The following is a 23,803-nucleotide window of genomic DNA, read 5'->3' as shown; positions in this document are numbered from 1 at the left end:
TGTACATGCATTGCGGGATTTTCAGCAAATTTGGACTTTTATTTAGTTTGTGGGTTAATCGCCCCAGTTTACAGATCAATAACCTCTAGACAAAATGAGTTTAAAGTTATAATGGTTATATTGATACTAAATTAACTCTTGCAAAACATCCACCATATAGATTAGAAAAAAATAGAAAATAATGACAATCTTAGCTACTATCCGTTTGAGTACATTGGATGAAATTCATTTGATTCATAATTCATTATTATTATAATAAGACAATATCAATCCAAACCAAGGAGTAAACAAAGACTCACAAAACCAAAGGACATGTACATCAACAGTTATAATTAATAATTAAGAAACAACACGAACTCCACTAAAAACCGGGAATGTAATCAGGTGCTCCGGAAGGGTAAACATTTCCTGCACCGTTAAAGGCTCCCATCGTGTTATTTCTTTGGTCAAGTCGGTAATCATGGAAGGTCAGTATGACTGAGGAAGAATATCAGATATGATCATAATGGCCAATCAGCTCATGATGGCGACCGTAAAATTTCTTGAGTGATGACCTTAATTTGATTGATTAATAGCCCTGTTATAAAATATAATATCATTGTTATCAATACGGTGATATTGTTGGCCAATTACACAACGGAGTTGCTACTATTTTTATTGCATTATTATGTACGTAAAAAGCGTTATTTCTCGTGTATACTAACGAAAAATAGTACAACAAAATAATGTCAACATATTTGATATGCAAAATTTACAGTGAATTACCAAAAATTCCGTGGCTATTTCGTAAAATGGACATGTTTGAATTTCTGTTGTAAAATATATTAGAACTTGGCAACCTCTTGCTTGATGTTAATATCTTCTTGGTAAAATCTCATATTTAAACTTTTTTCAGTAACACAATAGTTTGATTTGATTGTATTCATATTTCTGTGATAATTTGTCTGACGATTATCATGATAATGGAAAAGATGTGTTTCGTGTAACCAAGTTATAATTATTTTTGAAAATACAATGATCATGATTGTTAACCTTTTCAAACAAGCATTCTATCTTCCTATTACATTCGTTTTTAAGGACCACCGACGATCACTGGTTTTGATTTTTAAGGTCATACACGTATTCAAACTTAACTGTGTTACCATTAACAGGTTAACAGTAATTCAATGTAAAACAAATGCATATGATGGTATTTTGAATATATTTTGTTTTCTGAAACGAATATTGTTAAACTTCTTGTCTTTTTTTCAGTCATAAATCGTAAGTGCCAATATAGTTTTGCTAATATTTTTGTTCAAACAAAAACTTCTTTTTTTTTTGTTTAAGGTACCAATAAAACATTTTTCAACTTGAGAAATCAGAAAATTCATTTTTCAAACAAATAACAAGTTCATGGATACAGAATAAAAAAATATAATTTGCATTGAAGAAGTTAGAGTTGTTAGGGTTTACAAATATGTTTTTTCGTCTGGTTAAGCATAGCAACATAAAAGCTAAAAAGATCTAGTATGATTACCATGAAACAATTTTACGTTAATTTTATTCTTAATTCTTTTCAGTTAGATGTATATGTCCACTTTAGCTCTATCTATGATAGAAAATAGTCCTTAAATTTTTCGATGGTTTTCAAATGGTTGATGATGAAAATGTTTATTATAAGTACATTGTCTCCTATTTTTCCAATTGTTGCTATATACCTCTAAAATTGCAGAAATATAATACTAGATTATCGAAGGTTATGTATGTTCTCCGTCTACAATAGACTCACCAATTACGCTTCAATTTGAGGGTTTATAGAGCCTAATAGAGTACATGGAGGACTTAAAATTCTTTCAGGCTTTGCCATATGCATAAAAAGTTCAGTCCTTGGATATGAAACCGTTTAAAAGAAGGGCGAATGACAACATAGGACATATAAACTCATATGTCGAAAATAACAACGCCATGAATTAAAAAAGAAAAAAAACCCTATCAATAATACAAAAAACACAACATCATTAACTGAAAACTAAGCAATACGAATTCAACCAAAAAACTAGGAGTGATCTCAGTTGCACCTGAAAGGTACGCAGATCCTGCTCCACATGTGGCGTTAATTGTGTTGCTCATGTTATTACAAATCCCGTAATAAGACTAGTTCAGTATGTCACATTTTGGAAAAGGGTACGAGATTTTAGTTACATTAGAAACTTATCCGCTATCATCTGTGAACGTGTTGTTAATATCTTTTAAGTAGTGTTGTCAACGGTTAACCGGTTGACCGGTTAATCATCGGAAGGACCGAATACCAAATACCAAAACACGCTAACCGGTTAACCGGACTTTTTTTCAATTTTAATAGATTTGATATAAATGTGTATTGAAATCATTAAATAATTAGTATGCATGTTTTTTTAACAGTAATTCAAATCAGTAATCTGATTAAATCTTACATTTTACTTCATCGTATTATTTTTGATCTAATATCGGCACTACGTAGACATATATCTGAATGTCCAACCTCTATCGTGCAAGGCTTTGTTATACTATAAACTTAAATAAAAATGTGAAATGCAAATCTACGGAAATTCAATTATTGTATTCTAGATGGTACGAGTAACAGACTTTATCATCTTAAATTTAACCACTCCACATTATTTTCTGAGACATCAAGAGAAAATGAAAGAATTATCGGTTTCACACATTTTTAATTCGACAAGATCAAGAAGTTGTGTTTTGTTTTTTGTAATCTGAAGTTAGTACAAACGCCATAGTTGATAGAGTGTTTTGGATTATCAAAAGTCAAACGTTGCCCGGAATCATCACAAACAAGCTTTATAATGCCAAAGGACAAACTTCAATTCCTCGTATTGTAAAAACGTACTTTTGTAGGGTACTATAGATAAGGCCTTCAAACATAAGCTTAAATAAAGTACCGGTTAACCGGTTAATCGGTCGAACAATTATACGAGTAACCGGTTAGTCAAAACTGTACAATTTGACAACACTACTTTTAAGGAATTACTGTATTTTTATGTTACATGATACATGTGATATTCACTATAATATTGATAAATGAACGAAACTGATGTGCACATTTCAATATGCAGATTGTTTATCAAATCAATGCAATGGACACGGAAAGTGTTACAATAGTAGAAGCGGATATAGCTGTATTTGCAATACTGGTTATGAAGGAACGAATTGCGAAAAAGGTATGTAGAGTATTTAATTTTTTATTTTTGAAGAAATAGCAGATATATAATTTCCAATAAGCCTTTTTCCTTTTTATCAACTAGAAACAAAAACTTTTTTTTTCTGCGACGACCAAGTTATGGTATAACATATTTTAAGTTATAAGCTACTATAATTCTTTCTTCAATATTTTCTTTTTTCGGAATAGATTATAGTTATGATTTCCAAAATATTATTAATTTAACAGGACATATTTGCAGTCCTCTCAATCTTTTCCGTCTATTTTGTAAATATTTTATCTTTATAGATATTTGATTCTTTTCATTGTTATTCGAGCAGACATTATCAAAGAATTTCATGAGTAATACATAATCCATAGTCGTTAGTTCTAAAAAGCCCATAAATATCATTCAATAGACAAAAACCCGTATCTTCGTTTATGCTGAAAACAATTAAACTTACAAAGACAAAACGAAAACGACATATTAAGAAGAATAAACCCATGCAGAACAAAAAAGTTACCAATCTGGCAGTATTCGCAGGAAATAATAAAAAGTCAAAAAACAAATGTGAACTTTTCTGTTTAGATTTCTTTAACATATTTTTTCTCACTAGAAATATTTACACATTGCTATTCAGGCATATATATCGACAATTCCATTTGAATTTCGAAATAATTTTGTCATTTATTGTTTTTGTTTAATTATATAGTAATAGAAGTAGTACCTGCATTTTATTTAGCCTAAATTAAGAATTTAATGAAACATAAGTTAATTCTTATATGTTTAATTCTATTCAGTGACTGATCGTAAGTATTTAAAAAGTAAGAGACAGTTTTCAAACAAAAAGGGTAACAAATAGTCTGATTCGTTTAAACTTGTTTTGAATGGGAGTTATTTATTCTTATTTATTTAAAAAAAAAAATCTTCTAACGTTGATTTACTTGCAAATGCAAGTTTTCATATCTCAACATTTTCGTTTTGCTCAAAGACTATTACAGTGGTTTGTGTACAATAATAAAGATACAATATTCATAATACAAAAAAAAAGAAAGTAAAAAAGTAATGTTGTGAACCTTATAAACATTCAGTAACACACACATATATATGTATACAAAAAAGGTTTATTTTCAAGCAGTGTACAGAAGTATATATTAAAAATTAAATACACAAAAAGAGTTTTAAAAGCAGCATTGCCTAGCGCTTTCATCCATCTTGGGACTTTCAAGACTATGAACGTCGTTATGGGGAACACATTAGTATTATGACGTAACGTCATTGTTTTCGTAACATATAAGTAGTATGACGTGACGTTATTGTTCATGTAACTACAAAGCATTAAGCTTGGCGTCAAACACTTTGCTGTTTACGGATCCTCACCCGTTCACACACACTATTTCCTGTTTGACCTAGTATGTAATTTTCGTTACAGTTGACACATGTTATACAATAGAGTAAATTTTCTGATTTCTGTCATGTTTGCGTTTACTGTAAATTTCCTACCGTTTTTGAAATATATCGTACTACCGATTTCTAAGTAATTATAATTGTCTCTGGAACATATTCCACAGCGTGAATCGCCACAAATTTGTACGGATGATAAGTTTTCAACTATACTTTTGTCAGATGGCGTTTCAAATTTTTCGGTTGTCTTCTACTATAAATGATCGATTCTTCTTTTACCAAATTTTTCATTATTTCACTTTGATGTAAAATCGAAAAATTCGATTTTATAAACTTGAAGGCATTTGGTAATGACGGATCATGAGTAGTCACAAACGGGAGGACATCTTCATCGGTTGTCTGTTCCTTCGGTATTCTAAGTTGATTTGTAGACATTTTATTTGTCCTCTCAATACTTTCATCTATAAGTTTTAATGGATATTTCTGTTGTAAGAGATACATCTTCAGTTCTTCTAACCTTTTTTTGCGAAGAGTTTTATCAAATACAATTGAACATACTCGTCTTGCCATACAATATGGAATGTTTCTTTTTGTATGTGATGGGTGGCATGATTCAAAATATAAATACTGGTGTGTATCTGTCTTCTTGTAATAAATATCCGTAATGATTTTATTATTGGAGAGTTTAATCAAAATGTCTAGAAATGGGGGTTCCAAGTTACTACTTTCAATAGTGAATTTTATTGACGGATGCAATGAGTTAAGAATTTCATGGATTTTTCTAAGTCGTCTGTTGATTTATTCCATAATATAAAACGATCGCCAAAAAATCTTTTCCACTGTTCATAAACATAAGTTTTGAATTCCTGGCCAAATATCTGGCCAACTTTTTCGCATAATATTTTTTCTAAGTAAGCTATAACAAAATTGGCATAGGTAGGCGCAACATTTGTTCCCATTGCAGTTCCTTTAATTTGTTTGTAGTATTCACCATCGAAATAAAAAAATGTTTCCCTCAAGGATGATTTTCAAAGCTTTTACAATGAATTCCGTATCGAATCTGCCGTTGACAATTTCTCGGTTTATTGCAACCCAATATTTTATTGCCGTTGTTCCTAGATCGTGCGGTATTTTTGTATACAAGCTGGTAACAATAAATGTAGTAAGGAGTGTATTTTTCGGAACTTTTTCAGGTATATACTTCAAAAAGTCTATATCATCTCTGACATAACTTGGTATTAGCGGACATAACTTTTTTAATATTAGATCCACAAAGTGACTCATTCTCTGAGTTGTTGATTCAGGGCCAGCAACTATTGGTCTCCGTTTAAGATAGTTAGTTTTGGGAGATTCAATGTACTTTCTATTGTGATGTTTTACAGCTGTTTGAATTGTATTGCTTTTGTGTATTTTTGGTAATCCATAGAAGTTAGCTTCTTTCGGAGTAAAGTCACACAAATAAGCAATTTCATAATCCGTAAATGATTCTGAGTATTCTTCCACCAATTTTTTAATTTTTCTGATTGTACTTTTATAATTGTTTTTACGAAGCTTAGTTTTTTTCCTCGTATCTCTGCATTCTGGTCTGTAGTAGTGAAATTTCTGCATCCAATCGCGATAATGCTAGGTTTGCACGGATTTCAGTCTCTTCTTGGCATTCACCTTCGATTTCGCGAATAAGAAATTTCTCCGGTAGTATTGGATTTTCCTTCGATCTCCATTCCTGGTAGATCACAGAAATATGTTTGCATCTCATCATGTTCCAAAAAGATTGTTTTCTTCCGTTGAGAGATCTATTCCACAAGGTAGCAATAAGTTCCTTTTGACGACTGGCTTCTATATCTGCTTGAATTTCATTCATTTCACGCTTGTTTTCCTTGTAATATCAAATATGCTTTCAAAGGTCTAACCTTGTGTTCGTAATAAAGTTCCGATTTCCTGGAATGCTCCTGCCATCACATCAATTTAGAAATTAACATTGTCATTTTACCTGATATTTCCGTAAGGACTTTTTCTGAATTTTCCCCACTTTTTGATCTGCTTCCACTCATTTCGATGCATGTACACGAAATATATACAATAAAGGTTTCTTTTCAAGCGGTGTACAGAATTATTTTTAATAGCAGCATTGTCTAGCGCTTTCATCCATCTTGTTCACACACACTATTTCCTGTTTGACCTATATAATTTTCTTTACAGTTGACACATGTTATACAATGGAGTAAATTTTCTGATTTGCAAGTCATGTTTGCGTTTACTGTAAATTTCCTACCGTTTTTATACGCCCGTCAAAATTTTGACGGGACGTATTATGGTATACAAATGTCCGGTGTCCGTCCGCCCGTCCGTCCGTTCGTTCGTCCGTCCGTCTGTCCGACGTAAACATGTCGCACCGTAACTTGAGAACGACTTATCCAAATTTCAAATGATCTGTATACTTTTTGGTAAAAATAAGATTAAAACTTTTTGAGTAACGGCACTTTGTAACTAAAACAGGGGTGTGTATTTTACACATGTCGCACCGTATCTCAAAAACGATTTATGATTATTACTTAAAACTTTACACATGTCTTTGTTATATTAATCTAAAGATCTTTATATTTTTTGGAGATGATTCAAAATTTCATTTTTGAGTTATTGAGTATTTTGTAAAAAAATGGGGAGTTTTTTTTTACATGTTGTGCCGTATCTCAAAAACATTTGATGATTATTGCTTAAAACTTTACACACGTCTTTGTTATATTAATCTTAAGATCTGTATACTTTTTGGTGATGATTCAAAACTTTATTTTGGAGTTATTGAGTATTTTGTTAAACAGGGGAGGGTTTTTTTACATGTTGCACCGTATCTCAAAAATAATTTATGATTATTGCTTAAAATTTTACACACTTTTTTGTTTTATTAATCTAAAGATCTGTATACTTTTTGGTTTTGATTCAAAATTGAATTTTAGTGATATTTAGTTTTTTGTAAAAAAAAATCAGGGTTGGGGGTTACACATGTCTCGCCGTGTCTCAAAAACAATATATGGTTATTGCTTAAAACTTTCTCAGAAACTATTTATGAGTATTGCATAAAACTTCCACACATGACGTCGGGCGTATCATGCGCTCATGGCGCAGCTGTTTATTGAAATATTTCGTACTAACGATTTCTAAGTAATTATAATTGTCTCTGTAAAGAAAATTACATAGGTCAAACAGGCAATAGTGTGTGTGAACGAGTCAGGATCCGTAAACAGCAAATACGGCAACCCGAGTACAGACAAATTCCGTTGAGCGAACATTTAGACATTTGTGCGGGAGGAAAATTCAAGTTTTTCCCGTTCTTCAAATGTACGGAACCAACAGAAGAATACCGTAAAGAACTAGAGAGAAAATTCATAAAAGTGTTTGACGCCAAGCTTAATGCTTAGTAGTTACATGAACAATAACGTCGTGTTCCCCATAACGACGTTCATAGTCTTGAAAAGTCCCAAGATGGATGAAAGCGCTAGACAATGCTGCTTTTAAAACTCTTTTTGTGTATTTAATTTTTAATATATATATATATATCTATATATATATCAGTCTAAAGATTTGCACACCGGTACTGATATAAGATGTTAAAACTTGTGACACTTGAAGAAGGCCATTTGTTGAGCCGAAATATTTATCAACACGATTTAATAACAACATTTTCGTATTATAACATCTTATATCAGTACCCTTGTGCAAATCTTTAGACTTATATAATTTTTTCCTTATCTGCATAGTATCGCCTATTCTAGACGATCCGGTACATAGTAAATATGCTGGTTGGTCTTTTTTATAGACTTTTATATCTATATATAGATCCGATGGATACATCTGTTGTAGAGTTGTCACTGACTCAGACGTACTTATAAATATAATTATTTTCTGTGACTGTATATTACGTTAATTTGTAAGATCCTTTACTATAGATAATTTAGCTGATCTGTAACCATAACATCTCCATGCCTTATATATCATGTACTGCAGTACGCCGCTAGATTAAAACTGACGTGGAAAGGTAACACATGGCCAGCGAAAGCTCTTTTTTGAGAGCCCAGGTGGTCGTGTGGTCTAGCGGGACTGCTACAGTGCAGGCGATTAGGTGTCACGATATCTCAGTAGCATGAGTTCGAATCCCGGCGAGGGAAGAACCAAAAATTTGCGAAAGCAAATTTACAGATCTAACATTGTTGGGTTGATGTTTAGACGAGTTAGAATTAAACAATTTATATAAATAGTCAGTATTATGGTTGGTAATAGGACTACAAAGTAATAATGATTTCCTACTGACTCTTTACTTATAGAGAGACTGACGATACCAACGGAATACTGAAATTCAAAATGAATTGAACAAGAGACAAACAAAAGTATAGAAAACTTAACATAGGAAAATATAGATTGAACAAACACGATCCCAAGTAACCAATGTTTGTCTATAGAAACATGTTTTTAAGTGTGACATATACGAAAATCATTTCAGATGAAAAAATGATAGTTACATAAAATGAAAACAATAATCAACTAACATCATGAAATATTACGATAGGGAGTAATACAGGTTTTCTAAACTTGGTTTTATCAAATACCTTGTTTTAAGGACTGCGAACGCACGAAATTGTATTAAGTTTTATTTATCATATTCATGGGCTTACCTATCTTACTATTTAAATGTGTGTAGATTGCTTACCAGACCCTTGCAACGGACATGGGAGTTGTTTTAACAGTATAACTGGTTACTTATGTAGTTGCAATGCTGGTTATACAGGAATAAGTTGTAATAATAGTAAGAAAATATTACTCTATACTTAAAATTATAGCTAAATATAAAAAAAATGACCAAATAATCAAGTTTTGTCAATTCTGCGTTATAAAGTATTTATCAAAAGATATAGATTTTATATTGATCATACATCCTATTGATGATTAAAATTATTATACATACTAACGTAATCAGTGTAGTTTCTATCTAATATTGCAAGTCATAAACATTTGAATATTTCTATCAACATTTGTTGTAATGGTTATTAGACCAATAATTACTTATGTAGTTGCAATGCTGGTTATACAGGAACAAGTTGTAATAATAGTAAGAAAATATTACTCTATACTTAAAATTATAGCTAAATATAAAAAAAATGACCAAATAATCAAGTTTTGTCAATTCTGCGTTATAAAGTATTTATCAAAAGATATAGATTTTATATTGATCATACATCCTATTGATGATTAAAATTATTATACATACTAACGTAATCAGTGTAGTTTCTATCTAATATTGCAAGTCATTAACATTTGAATATTTCTATCAACATTTGTTGTAATGGTTATTAGACCAATAATGATTAAAACGTCCAAAGCTCCTTTATTTAAACAATACATCCAGGTTGTACTCTTTTAGGTGCACAGCGTAAGTTTGATTGAAGAAGATTTCTAGGTTGTAGCGAAATACGTAACGTATACTTAAATGATTAGATGCATAGTTACAGAGTGTTCATAATTGTGAATATCGATGTATTCATTAAAATAAATTTTGTTTTGTTTCGTACTAAAAAAGTTCAAAGCAAATAATGAAAGTACAAATATTTTATACCCGCAGTGAAAATCTGATAAGTCAATTTCAAAAGTGATGATTAGTTCCTACTACGTGATTGGGTTAATTACATTTGTAACTTGAAGTCTTTATATCTACAAACACGGATCTTAGTACTAAATAAATCCAATATCATTTAAAAAATTTACATGACTTAACAGTCTAATCTTCAATCGATAAACAAATGCATATAACTCCGCAACGCCGAAAACGGTATTTCAGTTAAATGTTTATCAAACTAACGGATGACCTTATATTTAGATTGTTCACCCGATCCCTGCAATGGTCATGGTACTTGTCAATATACACAGATAGGATTTATATGCACATGCAACAACGGATACACAGGTCACACATGTGCTTCAGGTAAGCATGGAAACCAACTAAATCATTAAATACAATATTAACAACATTTAAATTTGTTTCTCGCCTTTTAAAAAGTAGCAAAAATGGAGACATACGCTTGTAATAACTAACTGGCGGCAACGGTGTCGTATATTAATTTTATGAATGCGAAGTACTTTATATGCAGTTTTTGCCGCAATTTTGCCGCAAGTTTGCGCCTGTCACAAGTAGGGAGCCTCTTGCCTTTGTTAGTCTTGTACGATTTTTAGTTTTAGCTTTTGTGTATAATTCGGAGTTTAGTTTGAATTCCATTATCACTGAAATACTATACATATTTTTAAGGGGCCAGCTGAAGAACGCTTCCGGGTGCGGGAGTTTCTCGCTACATTGAGGACCAATTTGTAGCCTTCAGCTTTTGTCTGCTCTATTGTCGGGTTGTTTTCGCTATGACACATTCCCCATTTCCTTTCTCAATTTTAGATGTTTTATATACTTGACATCATTAAATTTTTTGGATTTAAGCGTCACTGATGAGTCTTTTGTAGACGAAACCCGCGTCTGGGGTATATATAAAATTTAGTCCTGGTATCTATGACGGGTTTATTTTCATAGTTCAGCGACTGCTAAAAAAAGCTTAATTTTTTTGTGCCAAACATTTAATAATTACGAGTAAAAGAGTAAACACATTTGTTACATCAGATCATTTTTAAGACATATTTAATTTTTAAAATGTTGCTTTGATTTTGACATTGACCAATGCTCACGGTAACGTTTGCATGAATTTCATTCGGAATAGGGAATGTTGTCCGACTTTAATTTCATCTACCTTCGACTTTACTTTCCACGTTGATCGGTCAATGTATTTTTTTGAAAATTCGGTTTGATGTTTAGATCTAATAAACACTAGATCATCTGTATTTGGTTTTTTATATAATTGTAAGCAGTTTTGTGTTTATGGAGTAGTTTATTTCTCATATACTATATACAATGGGTCTGTAAATTTGATAGGTTGAATGATTAAAAAGTGTACCGTCAAACTGGCATGTTTCATCTTTCCTTGAACTTATATTATATCTAAATTGACAATGTGAAGTGGTCGTGATTGCATGGTTTTCAGGTTTGTCTGGCAGGAATTGTTAACCTTTGCCTCATTTTTGTGGTTCATTGGTTAGGGTTTATCATTATTGTATCACAGACACAAGTAATATATCTCCTACAGTTGGTTTATGGAATGATGCATGGTGAATCTGCTGTCCAAAATGGGTTATTTGACCTTGGTTTTTTTAATGGTTCATCAGTCAGTTTTCAGTTTATGTAATTAGGTCTGTTTCTCAGTGCAGATATTCATCATGAATACAAATAATAACCTTAAGGTGCACAGGTATTTGGTGTATATCGGTCTATTTCCCTGACATTACAATGGACACATTTCAAATAATCGATAATAATTTAACGTTAATGTGATACCTGTAGTAAAATCTTCATGTAACGGATTATCAAGAAAAGTTTGATCAAGATAATTTTAAGCAGGCGGAATTTTTTAGCGTGTTTACTGATGTTATCTTATATTATGATTTTTTTTCTTTTTTTAGACTTCTTATATAAGTAATCAATTCTTTATTTCAGTTATTGATCGTAAGTATGCTAACCATATATAAAGAACAAATAATTAATCATCGAATATATATTTCTTATGTCGCAACTTCCACCCCGTTCTCTTTTCACGAATGTGACCAACCAAATTAGACTATTTACCGGGATTTACCGGTATGTATTAACAACAGTAACTCGACGGGTGCTACATGTGGAGCATGATATAATTACCTTTCCAAAGCACCTGAGATTACTCCCAGTTTTTAGTGGGGTTTGTGTTGATAAGTCTTAAATTTACGATATTGTGTACTGTTGTTTGTCTTTGTCTTTTTCTTCTTTATAGCCGTGTCATATGCATTGTTAGTTGGTTTTCGATATATGAGTTTGTTTGTTCCTCTGGTATATTCCCCCTCATTTTCCAATGAGACAAATTTCCATCACAGACATAATGGCATAAATTATCAACTATAGGTCGTCACATGCAATATGCCCAAAGCAAAATTACTACCACACAGTCAGCAATTAAAGATCCCCAAATGACAAATGTAAAACAATTCATACGAAAAAATTATCAGCCTGATTGATTTAAAATACAATGCACGAAATATAATATGATATAAAGAAACAAACGACAATACTGATTGATAAGTGACCAACTTGGGCACATACAGAATGAGGTGCTAGTATTTATGTCATGAGTAACACATCGGAAAACCGAAACTGTTAAGTGTTCCCCAGAACTGAACACCAACTTGATGTTTAGTGGGGTGGTCATTCGGCTGAATCGTTAGTTTCTGATCATGATTTTGTTATTATTGAATTATTTTCTTGATTTAAAAGGTGTTTATTTTTCTATGTGAATTGTAATTTACTCCCTTGATATCTGTTAAAATACATATGGAGTGAATTTGCTGGTAGTATCTATAATCTTTATTGATTTACATTGCTGGATTTTATTTTGTCGGTAATAAAGTACACAAACCATACAAACAAAATGAATGACAGGAAAATAAGTATTATTAGCAGCAAAGAATAAGGTTGATCCATTCTCTAAAATAAGTTGTAAAATTTGTTATGATATGTTGGCCAATATTCTCTGACAGTGTATTATGTCGTAAAGGCTTTCAAAAACTAATGGAAATCTCAATTTTACCATAAAATATCTTATGGATTGATTTAATCCGTTGACTTCGATCGTGCAATTTGTATAAGCAACACAAAGAGGAAGATAAAGTTAACATATCATATTACGGAGGAGCAATGAAAACACATTGCAATTTTTGTAATCCTGATACTTGCAACTTTACATGATAAACGGTCTGAAAGGGTTCTGACTAGATTAAACTGCTATCTAAAATTTTACTATGCAACATATAACAGGCTTGTGTTATATATTTACAAATAATATAAAGACCCAACGTAATTGAGTATGGCATAATAATACAGAAAGAACAAATGCAGACAGAAAACCTATACAACTAGATATCAATGAACATCTTTTTATTCCTATAAAATGTACATACACACATTATCTAATTGCTCAAATTTAATTTAGATTGTAGTTCTAATCCTTGTCACGGACATGGTGACTGTTATAATGGAGTAGGAGGACACCTTTGTCAATGTCATTCAGGGTATTCTGGTACCAATTGTCAAACAGGTAACACTAAACTTTTTAAAGTAAAACAGTTTATGTAATTAGGTCTGTTTTTCAGTGCAGATATTCATCATGAACACAAATAATAACCTTAAGGTGCACATGTATTTGGTGTATATCGGTCTATTTCCCATCGATAATAATATATCGTTAATGTGATACCTGTAGTAAAATCTTCATTTAACGGATTATCAAGAAAAAATTTGATCAAGATAATTTTAAGCAGGCGGTAATTTTTATCGTGTTTACTGATGTTATCTTATATTGTGATTTTTTTCTTTTGTAGACTTCTTATATAAGTAATCAATTCTTTATTTCAGTTATTGATCGTAAGTATGCAAACCATCTATAAAGAACAAAGATTCAATCATCGGATATATATTTCTTATGTCGCAACTTCAATACCGTTCTCTTTTCACGAATGTGACCAACCAAATAAGACTATTTACCGGGATTTAACGGGATGTTTTAACATGAGTAACACGACGGGTGCTACATGTGGAGCATGATATAATTACCTTTCCGAAGCACCTGCGATTAGTCCCAGTTTTTAGTGGGGTTCGTGTTGAATTAAATTTTCGATCTTGTTTACTGTCGTTTGTCGTTTTCTTTTTTAGCCGTGTCATATGCATTTGTTAGTTGGTTTTCGATATATGAGTTTGTTTGTTCCTCTGGTATATTCCCCCTCATTTGCCAATAAGACAAATTTCCGTCACAGACAAAATGGCATAAATTATCAACTATAGGTCGTCACATGCATCTGTCAAAAGCAAAATTACTACCACACAGTCAGCAATTAAAGATACCGAAATGACAAATGTAAAATAATTCATACGAAAAAACTATCAGCCTGATTGGTTTAAAATACAATGCACGAAAAAAGATATGATATAAAGAAACTAACGACAATACTGATTGATAAGTGAATAGCTTGGGCACATACAGAATGAGGTGCTAGAATTTCTGTCATGAGCAACACATAAAAAAACCGAAACTGTTAAGTGTTCCCCAGGCCTTGAAGGCATTAAACTTTGCTCAGTGCTCGGAGCACAAAAATCATGCTCGAAACATGAAATCCAGCAATTTGATTGATTGATTTTCGAGTCTGAGTACAAAAATCATGCTCGGAAGTTTTATGACCGTGAGGCCAGAACTGAACACCAACTTGATGTTTAGGCGGGTGGTCATTTGGCTGAATCGTTAGTTTCTGATCATGATTTTTTTATTATTGAATTATTTTCTTGATTTGAAGGGTGTTTATTTTTCTATGTGAAGAGTTATTTATTCCCTTGATATCTGTTAAAATACATATGGAGTGAATTTGCTGGTAGTATCTATAATCTTTATTGATTTACATTGCTGGATTTTATTATGTCAGTAATAAAGTACACAAACCATACAAACAAAATGAATGACAGGAAAATAAGTATTAATAGCAGCAAAGAATCAGGTTGAATCATTCTCTAAAATAAGTTGTAAAATGTGTTATGATATGTTGGCCAATATTCTCTGACAGTGTATTATGTCGTAATGGCTTTCAAAAACTAATGGAAATCTCAATTTTACCATAAAATATTTTATCGATTGATTAATGCCGTTGACTTCGATCGTGCAATTTGTATAAGAAACACAAAGAGGAAGACAAAGTTAACATATCATATTACGGTGGAGCATTGAAAACACATTGCAATTTTTGTAATCCTGATACTTGCATCTTTACATGATAAACGGTCTGAAACGGTTCTGACTAGATTAAACTGCTATCTTAAAATTTTACTATGCAACATATAACAGGCTTGTTTTATATATTTAAAAATAATATAAAGACCCAACGTGATTGAGTATGGCATAATAATACAGAAAGAACAAATGCAGACAGAAGACCTATAAAACTAGATATCAAAGAACGTCTTTTTATTCCTATAAAATTTACAGACACATATTATCTAATTTCTCAAATTTGATTTAGATTGTAGTTCTAATCCTTGTCATGGGCGTGGTGATTGTTATAATGGAGTAGGAGGATACCTTTGTCAATGTCACTCAGGGTATTCTGGTACCAATTGTCAAACAGGTTACACTAAACTTTTACTGTTGTATTTGTTATTCAGTTCATATTTATAGTGTTTTTGTTTAAAAGCTTGCAAGAGAGGATTTTCAGTTCAATAGGTAGCTAATGAGTTGGAACTGGTAATATTTCAAAGATGTCTTTTTGCAAGAAGCTTTTATTAAAAGATACTTTGTAACAATTACCATACAAAAGAGGGACGAAAGATACCAGAGGGACAGTCAAAACCCATAGATCGAATAAAAAGACAAAAAGACAAAAAATAGTACAGAAGACATAACACAGAAAACTAACGACTAAACCCAACAAACCCCACCAAAAACTAGGGGTGATATCAGGTGCTCCAGAAGGGTAAGCAGATCCTGCTCCACATATGCAAATGTGCTTATGTTATTACAAATCCGGTAAATAGTCTAATTCGGTAAAGTTATTACAATTAATAGTTATTGTTATATTTCGACATTGTGAAAGAGCGGAACTATGTTCAATTATACATTGTTTGATTCTCTAATTATTCTATAAGTACATACATTTGTGTAATTGAAGTTTTAAGTTCAACGCTACAGCGAACACGTGATGTTGGCATTAAACATTGTTAAACAATCGTATATCATATTTTCCATTTAACAGCTACAACAAAACAGCCGATCGTTGGGTCAGGCCGTAAGTATACTCAATGTCCTTGATTGTTTTGTTCATAAATACTGCTAATGTCATTTATCTGCTTGAGGATATGTTTAAATCCCTATAATGAACATGGTAAATCCCATATTTTACATTTCACATTTATTCATTGGCAACCATAAAACATGTAAACCAAAAAAAAAAAATCAAAGTAACACATGTATAACCATTTCGTTTTTTAAAAATACCACGCACAGAAATTTACAGGTTTTCCTGTCTACAAATGTAGATACGACCTTTATTTATATATATTTTCCATTACAGCAATTTTACCTTTTGGACCTCAACCAACACCCAAAGGTAAAATTTATCACTTTTGTGTATATATTAATGAAGATGTGGTATTATTGCCAATGTGAAAACTCTCTACAACAGTCGAAATGAAGAAGAAATTAACAACTACAGGTTATCATACGGCCTTCAAAAATGAGCCAAGCCGAAATGATATATGTAAAACAAATCAAACGAGGAAACTAACAGCCTAATTTATGTACAAAACAATGAACGAAAAACAAATACATTACAAATGTGTGTATTGTTTTTTTCTATATAATTCCTGATTTAATTCTGAATGTTAAAATCATCAGAGGCATAGTATCTCGGTGTTGTCTACCACTATGAAATTAAAAAAAAACAATTCTTAACAAATGTACAAATCTTCATTCGATTCATCTTATGTTTCGAATCTTTGTAAGAAAAACGGAATTGACTGGCTTATTAAGATGAGGGTCAAACGTACCTGCCATGAACCGGAATCGAACCCACAATCTCAGTGTTGACATTCTAGTGATACATTAGTTTGACTGCAATACTATTTGTTCCTATCTTTGCAACGTATGGTACAAATTGTGTGTGATAAGTTAGGTGTTAAATGAAAAATATAAATCACGATTAATCAATTTTCTAAAAAGGATAGAGCGCATCTGTTTTTTTCTCCAATTTACAATTTTAAAGTAAAGGCTCAATTTCAAACGAAAAAAAGTTTACGATACAAAAAATATCAATAAGTCCACAAAACACTGACAAAATCAAGCGCACGCCCACAGAACAAACGAAAAACAAATTTTACACTTTCGACATGGTACATATAAGTACCTCTTGCTTGTGAAAAAAATTAATTGATCTCAAACTGAACTGTTAAATGTCAAGTGTCGATCGAATATGTAAACTTATGTATTATAATGTAAATTTATGTCAGTCATGCACATATTTTCTTCTTTTGTAAAAAGTAAAAATATATTTGCAGCCCATATATGTGATAAGGTGGGACTACTTATGGATCTTGCAACAGGGAAAAGTGTGACAATGCAAAACGCCAACGCTTGTGGTGGTAAATCGCCTGATGCATTAATTCTCAAACACTGCCAAGCTCCAATATTTTCAAAATGGAAGAAGGGAATACAGGTATGAATGTATCCGCTTAAACATAACACATTATCATCATGGAATTTCACATGGGAGATACACTTTGTAGGTCTTCTTTTTTTTTTTTGGACATTTTGAGTTTTTCTGCATATTTTAATACGGAAAACATAGTACTGTCGCCTTGATTTAGCAATATTACTTTATTACCTGACACAAGCTATATTAACATGGCGATTTTACAAACAAATCTAACGGGTGCTTAATAACAGTGTTTTAATTTTTCTAAGTATTGTAAATATCTTTTGATACATTTTGTACCCTGAAATAATAAATAAAATGGACAATGCAATATTACAGATAGAAACACTTACATTTTATTCTTATGAGGCTGACTCAATACAGAAACTTCTTAGAAAGAAACAAAAGAAGTTAAAATATACTATAACTTTAATTTCCGCTATATAAATGATGTTCTCTCACTAAATAATTCAAAAAATCGGTGACTATGATGAACGCATCTATCCCATCGAACTAGCGATAAAGAAGACAACAGATATAGTTCAGTCTGTCGCATATCTTGACTATCTAGAAATGGACAATGAAAATCGGTTAAATTAAAAACTTTCCGACTAAAGAGATGACAATTGTGAACTTTCATTTAAACAAATCATATTGTTAGCACATAAACAATTATATTTCAACTAAAAGGTGAACAGTCATTGCAGTCAACTGAAACATTATATGCCCATAGCTGAATGGACAGGTCAGGGATTCAGTGATACCATTGGTATTTTAGTATCCTGCCAAAATGGTGTTATTGAGGTATGCGTTTTACTACATACAACATATGATTTGTATTACTTTATTTCTCATACTTTCATCGCGTGAAAACTAAATATATTTTACAATTTCGTTTATTATTTATTGTGTAAAATATGGTGATGCAGCATGATCGCAAGTAAGGCAGCATCATACTGGACCAGGAAGTATTTGTCTTTTGTTTTCTGTGTCAAATTTGTTTGTTTGTTTTAACATCAATCATTTGATTAAAAAGAAAACGAATGGTTAACTGTCGGATTGTCTGTTCGTGTCATTTCCTGGACGAAAAATTTAAATTACAAATATACCAAACTCCGAGGGAATTCCTAATTGAAGACTCTCTAAACAAATAGCAAAATCAAAAGCTCAAACACATCAAACAAAAGGTCAACAAATGTGATATATCTGACTTTGCACAGGTATTTTTTTATGTAGAAAATGGTGGATTAGAACTGGTTTTATAGCTAGCTACACCTCTCACTTGTAAAATAATAGCATACAAATCCATTAAATTGACAACGATGTACATTTAAAAACAATTAAGAAGATGTGTTCAATTACATTTACATTACATGTATATGTTTATGCGTTTACTATATTTGTTTCTTTTTTCGTTATATAGAGATATAGGAAGATGTGGTGTGGGTACCAATAAGACAACTCTCCATCCAAATAACAATTTATAAAAGTAAACCATTATAGGTCAATGTACGTCCTTCAATATATGCATTTACTTTCTTTTTTGTTGTTGTTGTTACATAATATGCATTTAATATCTTTGATTTTTGTTCATATATGCATTTTTTTGCTAATGTAGATGATGTCTCAGTCCTGTTCTGGTTCCATGATGGTTCACAATGTAACAGCACCGGCTTCTGATCTTATGTACACTGTTGATTGGATGTAATTAAATGTGATGATAACTAAAATGATGGCTTTGATTTTCCGAAGCTTAAAGGCTATATAGAGTACTGAACTACGAACCAAAGTTCACCTTTTTCTATCATTTTTTAAAATGTCAAACATATTATCATAAAAATCTGCCTCTTCTCGTGGAGGTTTTCGCCCACTGGTATGACCAGCCAAAAATCAGCAATTCTGTGTTAACATGAGTTATCATTAATATCACCATAATTATAAATAAACTGCTTAAAACCGCCTTTGATTGCTCATATATGTTTTGGCACTGAAAAGGACTGTATTACACATACGAAGTTTTGATATGTAAAAATTAAACTGCTTAAATTAAAAAAAAAGTGTCCTCCAACTCAATAAATAATGTTTTTCTTGAATCAAATGATCATTGTCAAAACACTTTGAAGAACAAATTGATCTTCATTTGTTTTATTAATTCTCTAAGTTACAATTTTGGTCTCCTTAATTCAAGTACTAATTTTGATGTCAATATTTCATCTTTTCTATCATACTTATGTAATACAGAAACCATAAAACACTGCAACCATAACTAATTTAATACACTTATTTGAAAACTGTTCACAAAAAAATCCCCTCGAAAGAGAGATTAAGGTGTCAATGCATTTTGAAAATATGTTGTTTTTAAGAAAGTGTACGGTTAAATGCAGTAAAAATGATAATAATGACAATATTATGTGTTGACGATTTCTTTTGTGTCTTTGTGTTGCTGTATATTTCGACTGAAATTCTTATTTCTGATAATAAAAATAAAATTGTAATTAAATCATAATAGTCCATCGATTGCAATATTAAGATATCACTTATAACTATAATCAATTCCTATGGCAGATAAATAGTTGTTTTCTCAACCAACTCCTAATAAAAAACCCATCCCATACCAAAATTAAAAGATGAATGGTACTGACATTTTATCTTGAATTCTCGTAACTTTTGCATATATTCAATCATTTAACATTTGAGAAAAACGAGTGCAAACATTAAAACTCTAGGCATTTTTGTTGTGCATATCTGTTATGTGGACGCATAATAAGGACACCAATTCATGTGTACATAAAGGGTTTATGACAGTTATATTCATATACCTGATGCAAGAAAAAGTTGCGTTTGGTTCAAAAGGTCCAAAAATACAAGCTCTATAATCATGATAATCTGTCTTTTACTGAAGGTTTCAAAGTTTTTATGCGCAGTTTGTTTTTTGTTTACACACAGTTTTGATTTAGAAGAAAAACTAACATGGTTAGAAAATATAAATATAAATAATTACACCATGACAAACACATTTCCATCTTGATATTCGTATGTTGTTTTCATATTTCAGTTGATACTTAGGGCATGTTATGTTCGTGCATGCTAACACTATAGAGATTTAATATACAGGAGTGTTTTCTATACGCAGAAATTGTTCAAAATAAGTTACGAGGAGGACAGATTGAAAATGACTTGTTGTCGCTTTGACACATTCCCCATTTCCATTCTCAATTTTACTCCGTACATTTTATAGACACCATCACGAATAGCTTGATTCATATTTTTTTTTTGTGTCTATACTAACTAAGGACATTTTACCACGTCTTAGATTGTGGTTTACCATTTACGTCGTCTGGTCTTTTAAATACCAAACGTGACCTATTCCAAAATATGACTGTTTTGCAGAGTGTTAATTTTTATAAGACGTTATCCAACATTCATGTATTTTGTTAGAATGTTTTATTTGTAATTTTTGATCGTATATTATTTATGTCTGATCGTTCGTAGTTCTATTTCTTTTTTTGAAATTTTCTATTCGTATGCAAAAAAAAGTTAGTAAATCTAACAGTTCATTCAGATGGTTTAAGTTTAAAGCAACTATACATGCACATGATTATTTGTTTTACAGTTGGATTTAGAAGAAATTCCGATATAGTTAGATAATACAATTAATTACAGAAACATAATAACAAACCTAATCTCGATTTATATCCATTTTTTCCTGTGACGTCACTTTTTGTGGCGTTGTCGTTACATTAGAGACGCACAGTTCGTGATTCTATTATGTTTTTTTGTTCAGTAAACTTTCTTAAATAAGTTTAGGTATTCGTTGTTATTCTGAGGCTAACATGTCTCAATGTACTTTTATATTATTTGTTTATGTATGTATCTGACCTTAGTGCTCTTGAATTTATTTGTACTGTATTCCTGTCATACATGTCATGTTTTTATTTTCACGTTTTATTTAGCACTGCCATAAAACGCGAGGTTTGGCTAGCCACAAAACCTGGTTCAATCCACCATTTTTTTTTCAAATGTCCTGTACAGAGTCAGAAACATGGTGGTTGTGTTGTTATCTAATAGTATCTATGTATATTGTCTAGTTACATTTTTGTAAAGTTGAATGCAATCCTTTTATAATATTGATTTTTCTTATATTAAATAGAACCACAGAACTATGAAAATATCTCTGATTATGGTAGTATGTGTTTCTGCGGACAATCAGTTTTGTGTTAAACAACGTTTACAATAACATGAATAACATTCTTGTAGAATTCTTTAAATAATACTGGATATGCACTTAAGAGGGTGAAAAACCAGACAGTGGATGGCACATGACATATTTTGTTTTCAAATTTTTTTCATCTATTTCATTTCACAAATTCATTCTTTTTCAAAGTTGAATTTTGTTGTTTTTTATTAACTGCAACAAATAAAGAGAAAAAAAATACATAGAAAGCACTGAAAATTCATTGAAAAGGGGAGATAACTCTTCATTTTGTACAAAATTTTGTTGCGTTGTTAATGAACTTTCATATCATTTTCTGAGCCATCCACTGTTGATTCAAAAATATCTTTGACATACATATCCTTTGTATGATATAAACATTGCATTGGAACCAAAAATTCAGTGGGAAAAAAATTATGTTGTGCCACCATATCATAGGATTTGCCTGATATTTACTTGGACAGCCTCTTAATACGAAGAGTGATGACCATCCACCAATTGATCAATCAATCTGGTCATCGTTGTACAAATCTATATGTAGTCTTTGTGATAAATTGTTGTTAAAGATTTTTATTTAATTAAAGAAACTTATGTTTCATATTTTATTATTACGAATGTTCTTACAGAAAATACACATAACATTTGATTTGTTATTAAAATGCTTACTAGTATAAGTGGACTTGATTAAGATGAAAAGTCCATTTAACATTTTTCTAGTCCATCAAAAAAGCAAATATAATGACAATAGTGTATTGCTGTGGTGTTGTTTACATATGTAAAACTATCTTGTCATATTGATGCTTCGAGAGGTATAATAGATATACATTAAAATACAAAAAGGCGTATTTGATATACTGAAACAAATTTAGAACATGATAATCAATGCGGATCTGAAAGGACATAATGATTCAAAGTACCTTTGTGTGTCAGATGGATAGTATCATGAATATATTTCAACCTCTCGATTATATTTTCTGCATCAGTTCTATTTTTGTCTAGCAGTTTCCTTAGCTGTAGAATGTCGAATTTAACCTCCCTAGGAAATGAATCCGGCTCTAGTAAATGCCTGAAAAGTATGTTATTGGCATAATATATGTTCTGCTTAGCATTATAACCAATGCATATACCAATGTTACAGTCATCAACAGAATGACATTCGCTTATTTGAAAATTCCTTTCATTAACTTTTTGACAAGTTAAATTGAATTCACATTCCTGAAATTTTTCTGTTGCAATGTTACTGCAACCCTTCTCAATATTATTAAAATAATCGAAATCAATGATTTTTATTTTATTGTTAATCATCAGAACATGTTCAAGTTTCAAATCTCCCCATCGCAGAGGTCCCAAAGGAGAATGTTTCAAGTATAAAAGAAAATCAGCAATATCCATGGCATGTCTCAAACGAGATTTCATATCCGATGTAAGCATTTCCATTGTGACTTTTTCCCCATATTCATAAACAGCTGTGAGATCACCATGATTCCACCACTGGTGTTCTCGGTGTAAATGTCGTAAGCAGTACCCGAGTAGGCGTATCAAATTGGAATGTTCTATTTGGTCACGCATTAAGATATCTTTCATGAAATACATATGTGCTGTGTCATACCCTATTACGTTCTGAATATCAGAAAGCCTCTTAATGACAACTTTTGAACCATTGAAAATGCCAACATTG

General features: G+C 31.3%; 1 protein-coding gene across 1 annotated transcript; it reads left to right on the top strand.

Annotated features, from left to right (window-relative positions):
* Positions 1-13,666: 13,666 nt before the first annotated feature.
* On the top strand, positions 13,667-19,642 carry LOC143083581 (uncharacterized). Its single transcript, XM_076259844.1, has 7 exons — positions 13,667-13,780; positions 15,747-15,851; positions 16,476-16,508; positions 16,794-16,829; positions 17,776-17,933; positions 18,603-18,716; positions 19,531-19,642. Exons 5-7 carry the CDS (start codon positions 17,805-17,807, stop codon positions 19,618-19,620), a joined length of 333 nt encoding a protein of 110 aa, XP_076115959.1. The 5' UTR covers positions 13,667-13,780; positions 15,747-15,851; positions 16,476-16,508; positions 16,794-16,829; positions 17,776-17,804; the 3' UTR covers positions 19,621-19,642.
* The last annotated feature ends 4,161 nt before the right edge of the window (positions 19,643-23,803 follow it).

Source organism: Mytilus galloprovincialis, chromosome 7 (genome assembly GCF_965363235.1).
Source record: "Mytilus galloprovincialis chromosome 7, xbMytGall1.hap1.1, whole genome shotgun sequence".
Classification (NCBI taxonomy): Eukaryota; Metazoa; Mollusca; class Bivalvia; order Mytilida; family Mytilidae; genus Mytilus; species Mytilus galloprovincialis.
The sequence above is the reverse complement of the archived record's forward strand: the minus strand, read 5'-3'. Positions and strand labels throughout refer to the sequence as shown.